The 15151-nt window shown below is 38.6% G+C and overlaps 1 protein-coding gene across 17 annotated transcripts in view; it reads left to right on the top strand.

Moving 5' to 3' along the window:
* ralgapa1 (Ral GTPase activating protein catalytic subunit alpha 1) overlaps window positions 1–15151 on the top strand; it is a 244010-nt gene that overhangs the window by 211679 nt on the left and 17180 nt on the right. For 12 of the 17 annotated variants that reach the window (XM_078233782.1, XM_078233789.1, XM_078233790.1 and 9 more), the window contains one exon: window positions 12836–12960. In XM_078233782.1, the coding sequence (XP_078089908.1) occupies window positions 12836–12960 (125 nt within the window). Of the gene's footprint in view, window positions 1–12835; window positions 12961–13675; window positions 13708–15151 lie in introns of all 17 variants that reach the window. The other 5 variants (XR_013500019.1, XM_078233783.1, XM_078233784.1 and 2 more) reach the window with 1 other exon arrangement.

The following is a 15151-nucleotide window of genomic DNA, read 5'->3' on the forward strand; positions in this document are numbered from 1 at the left end:
CTGGCCTGTATTCTTCCTGTAATCGCACAATTTTCCCTCTTTCTGAGCACTGTGTAAATAATGAAGGCACACTTGTGAGACTCCTTTCGCGGGACATGAAAAGAGGTATGAAGTAGTGAAAGTGAGCAAAGATTCATCAACATTGAGTCAAAGCCACTGACCCAAAATGCATCCTTTATTGGCAGTGAGAGTTTAGATGGTCCAGGCTTCAATGGGTGTTAGCAAAGATAACTCAGAGTTCCATACCATGTCCTTCATCCTGGGTCAGAGGGATTCAGCTGAATTATTCTTGCATCAAAAGATCCTGGCATTCATGGCATCCATAGAATCCTACACTGCAGAAGGAGGCCATTTGGCCCATCAAGTCTGCACCAATTCTCTGAAAGAGCATCCCACCCACACCCCCAATCCCCATAACCCCACACCTTTGGAGACTAAGAGGCAATTTGGCATGACCAATCCATCTAACCTACACGTCTTTGGACTGGAAGGAAACCTGAGCACCTGGAGACATGGGGAGAATGTGCAAACTCCACACACACAGTTACTCAAGGCTGGATTTGAACCCAGGTCCCTGGTGCTGCGAGACAGCAGTGCTAACCAGTGTGCCACCCAGTAATTGAGCACCAGTAATGACATAACTGTGGTTAGGGTAATACAAAAGACAACAATACATTAGTGAACATCTCATTTCTGGTCTAATGATGGAGGGAAAAATCATTGAAGCAGCTGACGATGGCTCAGCCTAGGAGACTAGCCTGAAGCTGACATGATGAACCCCCAACACCACCACCATCTCCTTCTGTGGTGGGTAGAACTCTTACCAGTGGCAAGTTTTCTGCGCAATTCCCATTGACTTCAGTTGTGCTAGTGCACCTTGATGCCACACTCTGTCAAATGTTGCCTTGATGTCAAGGGCAGTAACTCTCGACTCAGAATCTGAATTCTGCTCTTTTGTCCATGTTTGGATCAAGGCTGTAATGAGGTCAAGAGCTGAGTGGTCATGCTGGAACCCAAACTGATCATCATTGCGCTGGTTATTTGCTGATTAAGTGTCACTTGATAACACTGTCATCAACATCTTCCATTACTTTGCTGATGATTGAGAGTAAACTGCAACTGTAAATAGCTGAATTGAATTTGTCCTGCTTTTTGTGGACAATTTTGTGGACCTGGATAATTTTTTTTCACATTGGGTAGATGCCTGTGTTGTAGCTGTGTTGGAGTTTACACTTCTGCTTTGTCACGCTTTTGGAGAAATTAACTGCATATACTAAGAACTTTATTCTGAGTATCTCAAAGCAGTTTTCCATCTCTAAGTTGCTCAGTGTAAATTTACTATTTGCTTTTACAACCTGTTGGAAATTAGTCAGATGAGCAGACTAGTTAAATGGTTATATTCCAGATGGAAGGAAATTTATTGTGGTGAAATTCTGTTTGTGAGAGATTAGAAGAATGAGCATCAAACATGAGTGGTGAATGCTTATCTTTTTCCTTAATTTGACATTAGGTGTGACCAATAATCATGTTGACAATACTTACAGTGCTTAATGGAATGTTAAATAGTAGTTTAGAACATGATGCAATTTACTGAAACAAATTAATTCAATAATTGAATTACACACCACACAATTCCCAGCCTCTGACGAACTTTTGTAGCCACAGTATTTATATGGTTGGTCCAGTACGGTTTCTGGTCAATGATAACACCTAGGATTTTGTCAGTGAGGGATTCAGCAATGGTATTGTCATTGAATGTCAAGGAATCTATTTTGAAATAGTCAGAATAAAGTTAGAAATTAGGTAAGGCCTATATCTAACCTGCCTCTCTACTGTTAACAGCCTTGCAGTGCTTGAGCATCTGTCATAGATTTCTGGTCATCTGGCAGTCCGTGAACGGAGCTGAAATAGTACCAGGTGTTCACCTAGTTCTTAGTTGAGCAATGTTATAAACAATATATATGTTGCAGTATAACAATGGAAAAGAACAGCTTTCCTTTGCAAAATCACATCTTTCACTCTATCAGATATGATGAATCCCAGTATTCAGTAATTAAAATGTGTTGTCACAGTGTTGATGTAATACTTCAGGCACTGTGATAAGTTATGATAAAGAGTTAATGAATCTCTGAAATAGTGCATTCTCTTGCCTTAAGCTATTTACTAAGTAATTAAAAAGCATGGGTCTTGGTACAAGGTGGCCCAGCTTGGTTTTGCATATTCGAAATGGTTCAGCTGAAAGAACCAGCAGTAGTAAGTAATGTCTTTATTTCATGAATTGCAGGTTAATTTGTTTAGTGCATATGCTATTGGAGTTTAAACAAAATTGCAGTTTAATATTGCTAGTTATATTTAAAACTCCTCAGCCCCCCCCCACCCCTGTTATTGCAATATAGTATTGTCATTTGGATATAGTTGACATATCACCAAATAATTGGCACTACAAATTTCATGCAACATAGTAAATTGTAGGACTTGCAAGTTAGGCTTATTTGTGTTAGCATCCCAGAGATATGTAATTCCTTAACCAGGATTTTCTTGCAACAAAAATAATCTTGCAATAGTGTAGTCCTAGAAATATTTGCATAAGTTAAATAAACTTGTCAATTTTTAATGGACAGTAGTTTCTAAAAGGGCAAAGTCGAAGAGAATATTGCTTTTCTGATTCCACTCCAATTAAAGATGAATTCTTTTTAAAGGTCAGTAGCATCTGTCTGCAACTTTCCTTGTCTGAAATGAATGCATCACTTATTAATCCCTATTTTTTCTTCTTAGTAAGCATGACAGTTTACTGTCATTATAATTTTTCCTGGATTGAAGTAAATTGTTCCCTAATTGCATTCCGCATTTGATTGCAGCAGCTGTCTCATTTTTTTTCCATTTCATTGATGTTATTTCCAGATGACAACTCGCAGAAAGAATCTATTAATGTGTGCTGTTAAGTCACATTGCAACTCCAAAATCTATTTCACTGAAACCTATTCTCACTTAGGAATATGGATTGTTCCATATAGGGATATGGATAAAACCTGTGCCTTTTTCATTAAACTGTTCACCTCATGTTCAAGTAGACTTTAGAAATTCTTATTTTGATAATAGTTAGTGATGCTATGGACCTTTGTATCTGTTCTTCCTAGTGATACCTCCTGTTTGAAAAGAATGATCAATTGGGAGGTTATGTGTGCCAGCATGTATGGAAAGATAAATTATCACTCCACTGGGAATTTTCTGGAGCCCTACGATACTGCACTTCTAATGTGCTAACAAGCTCATTTTTGTATCCCTAGTTCAAACATAATTTTTCAAGAGATGGCTCTCAGTCGAGTGCATCACTTCGAATGAAAAGCACAGTAGGTGGGAGCTCCAATAATCCTATTTTTAACAGAAAATTACTTTCTGGTAATGCAGGAGTCCCGCATTTTCACTACAAGAAACACTGCTGTGAGCAGGGCATTATTAGCCCTAGTAAATCTACAGCTGTGAAGCTACAGAGAAAAGCTCTGTGAAGCACTTTCTTGAGTAAAGCTGTAAAAACGCAAAGCCACACATCATTTTACTTTTTTATTGCATTGCAGTATAGTTTCACCTGAAATATCATGTTACAATAGTAACTTGTACCTTTCTAGAATTCAAGTCAAATATTTATTGTGAAGTTAATATTGTCCTGCCAATTATCTTGATTTGGATACTAAATCATAGCATACATAATGTTTTATGGTGGAAATAAATAACATTAATAAAAAGATCTGCTTACAGGACAAGTCAGAGAATGAACTGCCATAGGGATACATTGTAAGTAAAGAAGGTTATAAAAATGTGAAAAGCAGATAAGGGATCAAAAGATTAACCGAAAAGGTCCAAGCTAGTCACATGTTAATCTCTATTTTGTGTTATAATGGCAATTACTCAGTCACCCACACGTCAGCTAGTTACAAAAAGGTCTATGTTTTTAATACATTATATTGGAGGGTATAGCTGGACAGGTCTGAAACTAGCAAAATAAGGTTCCTGTTGAGTACTCTAAGAATCATGGCAAACCGAACAAAGGAAATCTGTTTCTTTCCCTGATTTCCATTTGGCCTGTTCAAAACTGTCTTATGGTATATACCATCAAGCTGTTTTAATATAATCATAGAATAGTTAGAGCACAGAAGGAGACCATAAGTTGGTTGCGGCCATGCCAGCTCTCTGAGAGCAACTCAGCTAGTCCCATTCCTTTGTCCCATCCCTTGGCCCCTGCAATGTTCTTTCTCTTAATGTGCTTACCAAATTTTCTTTTAAAGGCCCAGATTGTATCAGCCTCCCCAAAACTCTTGGGTAGTGCATTCCAGATCCTATCCAGTTGTTTTTTTAAAAAAAACTGTTTTCCTCATGTTGGATATGATGATCTATGTGCTTGGAAAAACCATATTAATTTTTGTGAGATGCTCCTTTAAGACAAAATTGAACTGAAGAGTATGAAAGAGGGGTATTTGGTTTCCTGATTATGGCATCATTTAGTTCCAAGAAATGCCCATGTGACCTGATGTTACCATGGGGGCGAATAGCTAAGAAAGCAAAGGGTAAATAGAAACTACTTGCAGTGAAACTGAGTGAGCCTATGTTCTATGCTTGGAAGGTCAGAACACACCTGAGAATTTGTGTGACAAGGAAACCAGCAAGGTTCTCCACTAATGGAACAGTTTTCTGTTTGACAGTCTTTGAACAGCTCCTGTTGTTGAGGCAGGTGTCTGAGAATAGAGCAGAGACTGTTATACAGTGAAGGGCAAGGGATTGTGGATTGGCCAAGGTGCATTGTTGTTGTTTATGTTGCCAGAGATCACCAAATTATTTAAAGGACCCAGAATAGAATCTCTGAGAATTCTGTGGCATCAGGAAGTCCAGAGAAATGCAGGTTAGGTTAATTGGCCATGCTAAATTGCCCCTCAGTGTCCTGGGAAGCGTAGGTTAGGGGGATTAGCTGGTAATATGTAGGGATATGGGGATAGGGCCTGGGTGGGATTGTGGTCGGTGTAGACTCGATGGGCCGAATGGCTTCTTTCTGCACTGTAAGGTTTCTATGATTACCAGTGTGTAAGAGGGTTCATGGACATGTGCCTTGTCAGTGGTAACTGGGTCCAAGACTTCAGATGAAATACGGCTGCTGATGAATGCAACTCAAGGGCTGAAATGATTGAATGGGAAGTGAGAGATCTTGCAGAGCAATGGATGGGTTGGAAAAACTGAGATTTCACATGATGCCACATTTGTGCAGGAAGTAATGCTAGTGCTAGTAGCTATGTGAGACTTATCTTGTAATTATTTAAAGTGAAATTAATCATTTTGAAATATTCTTCACCTGTTAATTATTTTGAGAGGTTAGCCATAAGCATCTAGTTGACAGTTTGAGAAAGTGGTTAAAAAGGCAAATTGGATTCTGAGATTTTTAATAAGAGATTACAAAAGCAAAAAATTTATGATGAATATTTTAAAAATTCTGGTTCAGCCTCCAGAATATTGTATCTAATTCTGATCACAGTTTAGGAAAGATGTTTGAATTTTGTTTTTTGTTGTTACAGTTTTTAAAAGGTGAAATCTTGCCCAGTGGTTTTCTTTCCATTGGCTTTGTGGGGTTCCTTTCTTTTAAAGTTATCGGTCTCAATGTGGAGATTGTAACATGTCATTTGGTTCTTTTGCTAATCACTTTAACTCGGTGTGCTCTGGTTCTCTCCTGTCAATGGGAATAGTTTCTCTTTAGCTAATCTGCTTGGATCCCTCTTCATTTTAAATACTTTTACAAAATCTTATCTGAACCTTCTCTAGAAGGAGAACAACCCAGCTTCTCCAATCTATCTTTATATTTGAAGTTCCTCATCCCTGAAATCATTGTTGGGAATCTTTCCTGCACCATCTTTAAAACCCTGCACATGTGTCCTAAATTGTGGTGACCAGAATTGGATGCAATAGTCTAGCTGAGGCTGAGCCAGAGTTTTGTAAATTTTCTTTGTAAATTTCTTGCTTTTGTACTCTGTGCCTCTCATTAGGAAGCCCAGAGTCCCATTTGCCTTTTTAACCACTTTCCCAATCTGCCACCTTGATGCTTTTGGCTACCCTCCCAAAATAATTAGCCTATGGCTGCCATTATCTGAACAGCAGAATGCACAGCCAGAAGATGTAATTTTCTGCTGGCTACACCTGAACTCCATGAACAAGAAGCAGTTTGCATGAATACTAGCGCAACGTGTGGGGCACTCCCCAGTCAATTAATTTCTAATGTTGGGAGCATGAGGAGAAATGTAAGGATTCTGCTGAAGTTGAAATGGTTTGAAAATATGGTTTAAAAAGTTTGGTTTGGAAGTGTGATTTTTTTTTTTAAAAAGAGCCACAACATACAGTAGGCAGCTTGTATATTTTCTGAATGTGACCAAACAGAAATCTACTAGAAATGGTCTTGCATCTTTTGTCTCCAGACTTGACTCCTGAATTAATGTAGATGTCATGACATTACTTATCCAGAAATGTTTTGTATACATGCAAAAACAATGGTATAATAATATTATTAATACCAATATTTGGAAAAGAAAGTTCATATAATAAATCTAAAATGGTTTATAGTAAATGCAACCCCTAATGTTACTTCTGCAATTCTAAAGGATGACTATCAACCAAATCTGTTGCATTGCTTGTGCACAAACCACAAATTCAGTTTGACTGTTACATGTATTTTTTTATTTGAAAGTACAAAATCAGCATGGATCAATTGAAGCTGAGACCTAATGAAATAAAAAATGATGCTGATGCCCAAGGTATCTTTTAATTGCTGCTTAGATTTGGAAACGGAGACACCTTTGGTCCAAAACCATTATCCCTGGAATGTAGCTCCTACAATCGCTTGATTTAACCCCATGTTGCTTAGATTAAATGTCAGCAAGTCTTGGTGTGACTGAATGCTCCCAGCAAGTTCCAGCTTGCAAATTGATAAAACCATTGCAAGAACTCTTAATGCATGGTCTCTTCCCTCCCTTCCTCCACCCCCATAACATTATTGAGTGTTTACAAATGGTTTTGCAAATAAGAACAATACCACAGAAGTTTTTTTTTAAAAATGATACTCCAGCACAGATGTAAAAAAAATGGTGTCATGTTATTTAACATTTTTTTGTAACAGGAACTGCAAATCATGACGTCAGCATATATTTTTTCTTTGATAAATGTGGTTTATTACCTGATGCTCCAAATTTACATTCTAACTCTACAGCTGTTGATCTGAAGTAGCAAAAACATTTTGTCTCCAGGCCACTTGTTTATCTATAAATGAAAAGAATTACAACTTAAATTATTTGTAAAAGGACATTGCCTCCCATATTATGATCCTTAACTTGTCCCTGCCTGTTTTATTTCAATTATAAAAATGTTTTATTTCAGAACTGATATTTTCCCATCATTTTTGTGCAATTACAATTGCTAAGGCATGCTGCCGGCTGCTGTCTGGATTGTACAAGATATCATAGTAAATAACTTCCTATATTCGTGCAACTGATACAAACTTGGAATGTTTTGATCTGTTGACCATGTTTATTGTGTGACATAAAGGGCAGGATTTTCTGGTCTTGGTGTGAGTGCTGCCTGAAAATCCTGCCCGAGGTCTTGCTACTCAAGTTAGCATTGCAGGAGCATTAAAAGAAATTTGACTTGTATTTCTGTTCCCTGGCTTACATGCTCCATTATTTTAATGACTAGGGGCTAATTTTTGAGATTGGTGGGAGTGAGACAAAGATTCCTTTTTGATCTAAATTTCCCCAAGTGGAATTACTTTAACACTTCATTAGTTAATTCCAGTTACTGAATCTACAAGCAGGGTAAGGCCCTCTGGCAGCCATCAGGCTGGATTCCGGCCCACACACCATCTACCTGGCCAGCCAAGCGTGTTCGACATGCTACAAATTTAAATTTCAGCAATGCAGTGAAGCTGCTCATTCAGTCACATGCTGGTTTCTACATGCACTGTCTGCACAGCAAATTCAGGGAGAAACAACCCCGTGATTGGATGAGCAGCAAACGGGTAGAGATGAGAATTGATAAAGCCAAGAAGTCACTTATTAGAGTGGTGTACAAGCCCCCTAACAGTAGCCATATGGTAGGGTGGGGTATAAAGGAAAAGATAATGGGAGGTTGTCAGAAAGGTATGGTGATACTCATGGGAGGGGAGGGGCGGGGGAGGAAATCTGCACATAGACTAGGACAATCAGATTGGCAAAAGCAGCCTGGAATTCATAGAATATTTTTGGGATAGTTTCTCAGAACAGCATGTTCTGGCATGAGCCAGAGAGCAGGCTTCACTAGACCTAGTATTGTGCAACATCATAGGATTAATTGATGACCTCATAGTGAAGGTGCCATTAGGTAGCAATGACCATAATATGATTGATTTTTTAAAAATTCATTTCACGGGATGTGGGCATTGCTGGATAGGCCAACATTTATTGCTCATCCTTAATTGCTCTTGAAGGTGGAGCTGCCTTCTCTAATTGCTGCTGTCCCAACGGTGTTAGGGAGGGAGTTCCAGGATTTTGACCCAACAATAGACAAAAAACACTGATATATTTCTAAATCTAGTTGGTGTGTGACTTGGAGGGGAACCACCAGGTGGTGGCATTCCCAGGTATCTGCTGCCTTATCCTTCTAGATGGTAGCAGTCGGGGCTTTGGAAGGTGCTGCCTAAGGAGTTTTTGCAGTGCGTCTTGTAGATTGTACACACTGCTGCAGGAGGTGAGTTACCTGCTGCAAGATTCCGAACCTCTGACCTGCTTTGAAACCATAGCATTTATATGGCTAGTCCAATTCAGTTTCTGGTTAATGGTAACCCCCAGGATGTTCATAGTGGGGGCTTAAGGAATGGTAATGCCATTGAATGTCAAGGTGTGATGGTTTGATTCTCTCTTGTCGGAGATGGTCAGTGCCTGGCTCTTGTGTGGCATGAATGTTACTTGCCACTTGTCAGCCCAGGTCTGGATATTGTCCTGGTCTCACTGCATTGGGTGTGGGAAGCTTCAGTGTCTGTGGAGTTGTGTTAAACATTGTGCAATCATCAGTAAACATCCCCACTTCTAACCTTATGATGGAAGGAAGGTCATTGATGAAGCAGCTGAAGGTGGTTGGGCCTAGGACACTACTCTGAAGAACTCCTGCAGTGATGTTCTGGAACTGAGATAATTGACCTCCAACCACCATAACTGTTTTCCTTTGTGCCACCTATAAATCCAACCAGTGAAGGGTTTTCCCCCTGATTCCCATTAGCTCCGATTTTGCTTGGGCTCCTTGATGTCATACTCCGTCAAATGCTGCCTTGATGTCAAGTGCAATCACTCTCACCTCACCTATGAAAGTCAGCTCTTTTGTCCATGTTTGAACAAAGGCTGTAATGAAGTCAGGAGCTGAGTGTCCCTGGCGGAACCCAAAGTGGGTGTCAGTGAGCTGGCTATTGCGAAGCAAGTGCCACTTAATAGCACTGCTGATGACCCCTTCCATCATTTACTAATGATTGAGAGTAGACTGATGGGGCTGTAATTGGCCAGATTGGATTTGCCCTGTTTGTGTACAGGACATACCTGGGAAATTTTCCACATTGCCAGGTAGATGCCAGTGTTGTAGCTATGCGAAACAGATTGGCTAGGGATGCAGCAAATTCTGGAGTCTTCAGTACTATTGCCAGAATGTGGTCAGGGTCCATAGCCTTTGCAGTATCCAATGCTTTTGGCTGTATCTTGCCCATGTAGTGTGAGAATCAAAGAAGATAAAAAGAGTAGCTAAAGGCACCTTAACTGCGGAGACAGTTACACAGCTAGAGGTGACAGATAAGGTGAAGGAACTCCTAAAAGGGCCAACCATGGAAAAATGTGCCCATTGAGTGCTACATAGATAATAGTTTTCTCTGGGACAGTGTTCATTCAACAAAAAGTGTCATGGAAAAGAGGTTGAGGATTGATCTCGCGAGTGTGAAAGCGATGTTAGAAAGGAAAGAAATTTTCAAAATTAAATGGGTTAGTGCAAGTCACCAGCTATCTGATTGCTTTACAAAGAGAACTGCTTGTTCTAAAATAAACCGTTGAATATCCTGGAAGGGGGATGCCTGGTGATATAATGGATTGTGACAACATGAAAATTTTCATGTTATCTTTTTTTGTTTTATGTAAGAAAGCGGGGTATTTGGATCGTTAAAGACTGTGTATTTTCATTTGTTTTTTAAAATTTTTACTCCATCCTTAAAGTTACAAAGCCAATGCTCAGAGTGGACTTGGCAAACACCAAACCCATTCCTTGCTTGCTCCAAAATTCAAAATCCAATTGAATCCACAAAAGAGAGAAACAAGATCCAAGCTGACAAGATAAAGCATTGCACCCCATCTTGGGCTTGATCTGACGCTTGATCTTAGCCAAAAGGCCAAGAGATAATTTTGCCAATCAATTTACTTTAAAAGAATGTTAGAATCTAATGGGTTCTATTTATTGAATGTTAAGGTAACAAGGGGAACTGGTGCTGGAGTTGATTTGTTAATTATACTCCATTGTATATAAGGAAGAGTCAGCCAGCACTATCTGCCTGGTGTGTTAGAGAGGAATGAGACGGAAGAGTCAACAGGCTTGAAATAAAACTTGAATAAGATAAGGACTAGTATTGGATTCATTACTTTATAATATGCATTTGTTGGAATTAACACTGTACAATATTGGTGCCCTTCAGGGAGGATGTAAATGCATTGGAAACTGTTCGTAGAAGGTCTACTAAATTAATACCTGGATTGGGCTGGTTGTCTTATGAGAAAAGGTTGAAAGGGGCTAGGCTTGTATCTACTGGAGTTTAGAAAAGTAAGAGACTACTTGATTAAAACATACAAAAGACTTGACAGTCAATTTGGAGCGCATGTTTGCTGTTGCAGGAGAATCTGGTCCTAGGGACCACAAATTAAAAATAAGGGGTTGCCTATTTAGGACAGAGGTGAGGAGAAATCTTTTCCTCAAAATGCGGTGGAAGCAGAGTCTTTGAATACTTTTAAGGCAGAGGTAGGTAGATTCCTGATGAGCAAGGAGGTGAAAGGTTTTTAGGCATCGATAGGAATGTAGATAATGTCTGCGTGGAGTTGCACGTTCTCCCCATATCTGCGCAGGTTTCCTCCCACGCTCCAAACATGTGCAGGTTAGTTGGATTGGCCATGCTAAATTGTCCCTTAGTGTCAGGGGGATTAGCAGGGTAAATACGTGGGGTTGCAGGGATAGTGTCTGGGTGGGATTATTGTTGCTGCAGACTCGATGGGCCAAATGGCCTCCTCCTTCATTGTAAGGATTCTATGATATTCTATTCTTGAGTTGAGGTTACAGTCAGATCAGCCATGATCTCATGGAATGGTGGACAGGCTCGAAGGACAAAGAAGCTGACTCCTGCTCCTAGTTCACATATAGAGGGAGCTGAGCATGCACGCAACAGACATTGGGGTGCTGGGTGTCAATACACTACTAACCAGCTGTGGCAATTACCTTGTAAAGAGAATTTGCTAGTTAAACATGTGACATTGATTGTACAATAAATAGAAACAGCTTGGGGGGGCTGTGGAAGTGAGCCTGCACGGAGAGGGAGGAGGGGGGTGCGAAGAGAGATGGTGCTAAAGTGTGGCTCACTCCCACTCTCGGTTCTCATTTGCCCTCACACCAACAAGCACTAAGAATCAGTGAGGGAGCATTTGAAACTGGTCATGGCCAGACACACACCCCATCTCACGCTTGAATGGTCATCGTTATTTAATACTAATTTTTTTATTATCAATTTATTACTTCAAATTTATTTTATTACTCAGCAACTTGTTTGGTTTTTTTGAAGTTTATGTTAGTGAGAAAAAAATTGTGATGCTGCACCCCCCCCCCCATGTAAAAAGTTGGACAAGCCTGATCTACAGCATAATACTACCTATATATTTTGATTGCTAAGTAACATGAAATAATCTTAACCAACAGAGCTATTCTCTATTGACGAGAGAACTGGAGAGACCTTAATAGTTAATCTGTGAACTCGGAATGTTAGTGGTAATACAGAATCACTGAATGGTTATAGCACTAAAGGCCACCCAGCACATCATATCTATGCTGGCTCGCTGAAGGAATAAGTCACCTAGTGTCATTCCTCTGCCCATTCCCCATAGCCCTGCACATTCTTCCTTTAAAGATTATGCAACTCACTCTTGAACACCTCAACTGAACTTGCCTCCACCCTCTCCAGATCCTGACAACTCACTCCGTGGAAAAGGTTTTCCTCATTTCGCCATTGTTCCTTTTGCCAGTTACTTTAAATCTGTGCCCTCTGGCTCTTAATGCTTACACCACTGGAAACAGTTTATCCCTATTACTCTAGTTGTCCAGACTCCTCTATCAAATCTCCTTTCAGTCTTCTCTTCTGGGGAAAACAGTGCAACTACTCCAATCTCTCCACATAACTGAAGTTCCTCATCCCTAGAAATATTCTCATGAATCTTTTCTGTGCTCTCTTGAATACCTTCACTCTTTCCTAAGAAGGGAAAATTCCTTCTGGAAATTTGATTTTTATTGGGAGAACGTAGAGGGAACTTGCCCCTGCATGTAACCAATGTTATTTTATTTTGTTGTTTAGAATGGAGTGAAACTTGCAGCTGTTTGGATTTTTCTCAGGCATTCCATTACATTTCAAAAATTCTCATATGTGCCAAGCCAAGACTTTTCCTCAGATAGAAATACAAATTTATAGTTGTGATCAAAGTGTATAATTGCCTGCTTTGAACTTTAGTGTGTTGGTTAATTTAATTGATTTATTTATACTTAACTCAAATGTCAGCTATGAGGAAAGAGCTCGATACCTGGAAACAATTGTACAACACCACCAGGAGCCAGCCACTTTTGAGGATTTTGCTGCCCAGGTCTTCTGTCCAGCCCCTTGTCACAACTTACCATCTGATTCAGGTAACAGCAAATATTTTGGCTTGAGTTTGACTTCGTGATAAATGAATTCCCAAAATAATTTCATATTAGAAGTACTGTTGTATTTTTGATTGATAAACATATTACTGTTATCTTAATTACAAACACTTTTCACTTTTTTAAAGGCCAATTTATCTGCTGTACTCTTTTTCCTACCTTTAGTTATGGTGTTGACTATCTAGAATGCCTGGATGAACTAATTGATATCTCCAGTTCATTTTTATGGTTTTTTAGAACAATTGTGAAGTGAATATAAATCTATGTACAGCTGGTTTCAGAGTTCACCAAAATAGACCAGATAATTTGTCCTTTGTGGAATGCTAATTTAATTACTTAATCTGTAGTTTCTCATTCTGGGAAGGGGCTTTTTTGGTTTCGTATTTTATTTTAAATTGGATGTAGAAGATTTGTCTCCGCCTTTAAAAAAAATTAAACTCAAGGTTTAGTTGATTGAATTTCTAAAACTGCAATAAGTTCTTTTTTTAAATAAGGAACTTTGACCAAAAATGGAACAAATGAGAGTTAAAATGCTGGATCACTGTTGGTATTTGTAGTTTCATTTTCTAATCTTGGGTTTCTGGTATTGAAAGCAATGATCTTTGGTATTTATAAAAATGGCAAACTCAACCTTCCTATCCTGTACATATCTACCATGTATCAAAGTGATTATGTTCATTGTTTTATTTTCCCCTTTTAGATCATTAAAATGTCAGTTCTATAAATCAAAAGGTAAGATTCAGTGAGAGAGCTTACATTCAGGTTACTTCCTGTCAGAGCACTAAACACTTAACAGTTTAAAGCAAACTTTTCTGATGCCCTGTTCACACTAAAAAGAATTTCGCCAAGTCCTTTATTTTGAAATATTTCCTTGACTAAAGAGTTTACTAACCAGACCTGCACATCATACTAACCTTTCAACACTGAAATATGTTTAACAATCCAGGCTAATTTTGAGAAATAACATTGCTATACTCTTGTTTCCTCCTTGCATGAATCAATTGCATTGATGCATGTGTCTCTCTCTATATATTATAGTACTATATAGTACTATTTAGAACTAATGTCAGCAGTAAGTATTATACGGAAAGTAAATTTTTAGATGGAGTAAAATCATTAGTGAGATTTGTAACCAGAACATTTCATTACAGTTCTCTTTATTTTTTTATTTGTAAATCTCATTGTAAAGATTAGCTCGTTTCCTTTTTGTATATTTTTCAAAGTTATTTTTCTTAAAGTAATGAGTGCTGATGGCTTTAATGAGAAGTGACTTGGAGGAGTTACCGAACCTGGTGAGCAGGAAATGTTAAAATTACCTGATGGCTTAAGCCCTCCAAGCTAATTACCACATATCTATTAATTTAGCTTCCACCCATTGTAATTCCTCCAACCAGATTTCCTAATGATTTCGATAAATATTCTAAAACAACAAAATGTTAATCACAGATTTTTGCAGGATAAACAGTTCATCTAATGAAGGGTCTTTGGAGAAGTTAAAGAATATCCTGCTATTATTGAGCAGTGTTAAAATTTAAGAAAATACCTTATCTCCATCTATTTTAAAACTGCAAAAAAGGCAACTGAGCTGTATTTCCAAATGTTTGATCACTTGCAAGATAAATCATATTGGAAAAGCTGTTCCCATTGGCTGATATAATAGAAGAACAAATTTAGGGTTTGAGCAAGAAGTTCTGGTTGGGAATAGTGTAAGGAAGAATTATTTATGCAGTGACTGGTAATGACCTAGAACTTGCTGCCTTACAGAATTGGTTTCAAAAGGAAATTGATGCATATTTGAGTAAAACTTGTAGGGATAACAGGATAGAGCAGAGGAATGGGACTGATCTGATTACTCTATAGAGAGGTGACATGGACTCGAGCCAGATGGAATGATTCAAGTGCACAAGAAAGAATGCCCGATAGTTTTACCGAACAAAAGTATAGTGACGATACCTGAGAATTTTACATCCTTGCTATAAAAAAGGCAAATATAAAATTTGTCATTTTAAAATAAAAGAATTTTTAAAATGTTTGAGCTAGTTTCGTGAACATTGCCGAATTTAACTAAATTGATGCCATGAATAACATCATGAAAACAATGCCCATTTCTAACTGCTTAATATTTTGGAAAAATACTTGTACCCAATTAAATTTCCATTTCTAGCATTTGTGCCAT

The sequence above is a fragment of the Mustelus asterias genome, chromosome 18 (genome assembly GCF_964213995.1).
Source record: "Mustelus asterias chromosome 18, sMusAst1.hap1.1, whole genome shotgun sequence".
Taxonomy (NCBI): domain Eukaryota; kingdom Metazoa; phylum Chordata; class Chondrichthyes; order Carcharhiniformes; family Triakidae; genus Mustelus; species Mustelus asterias.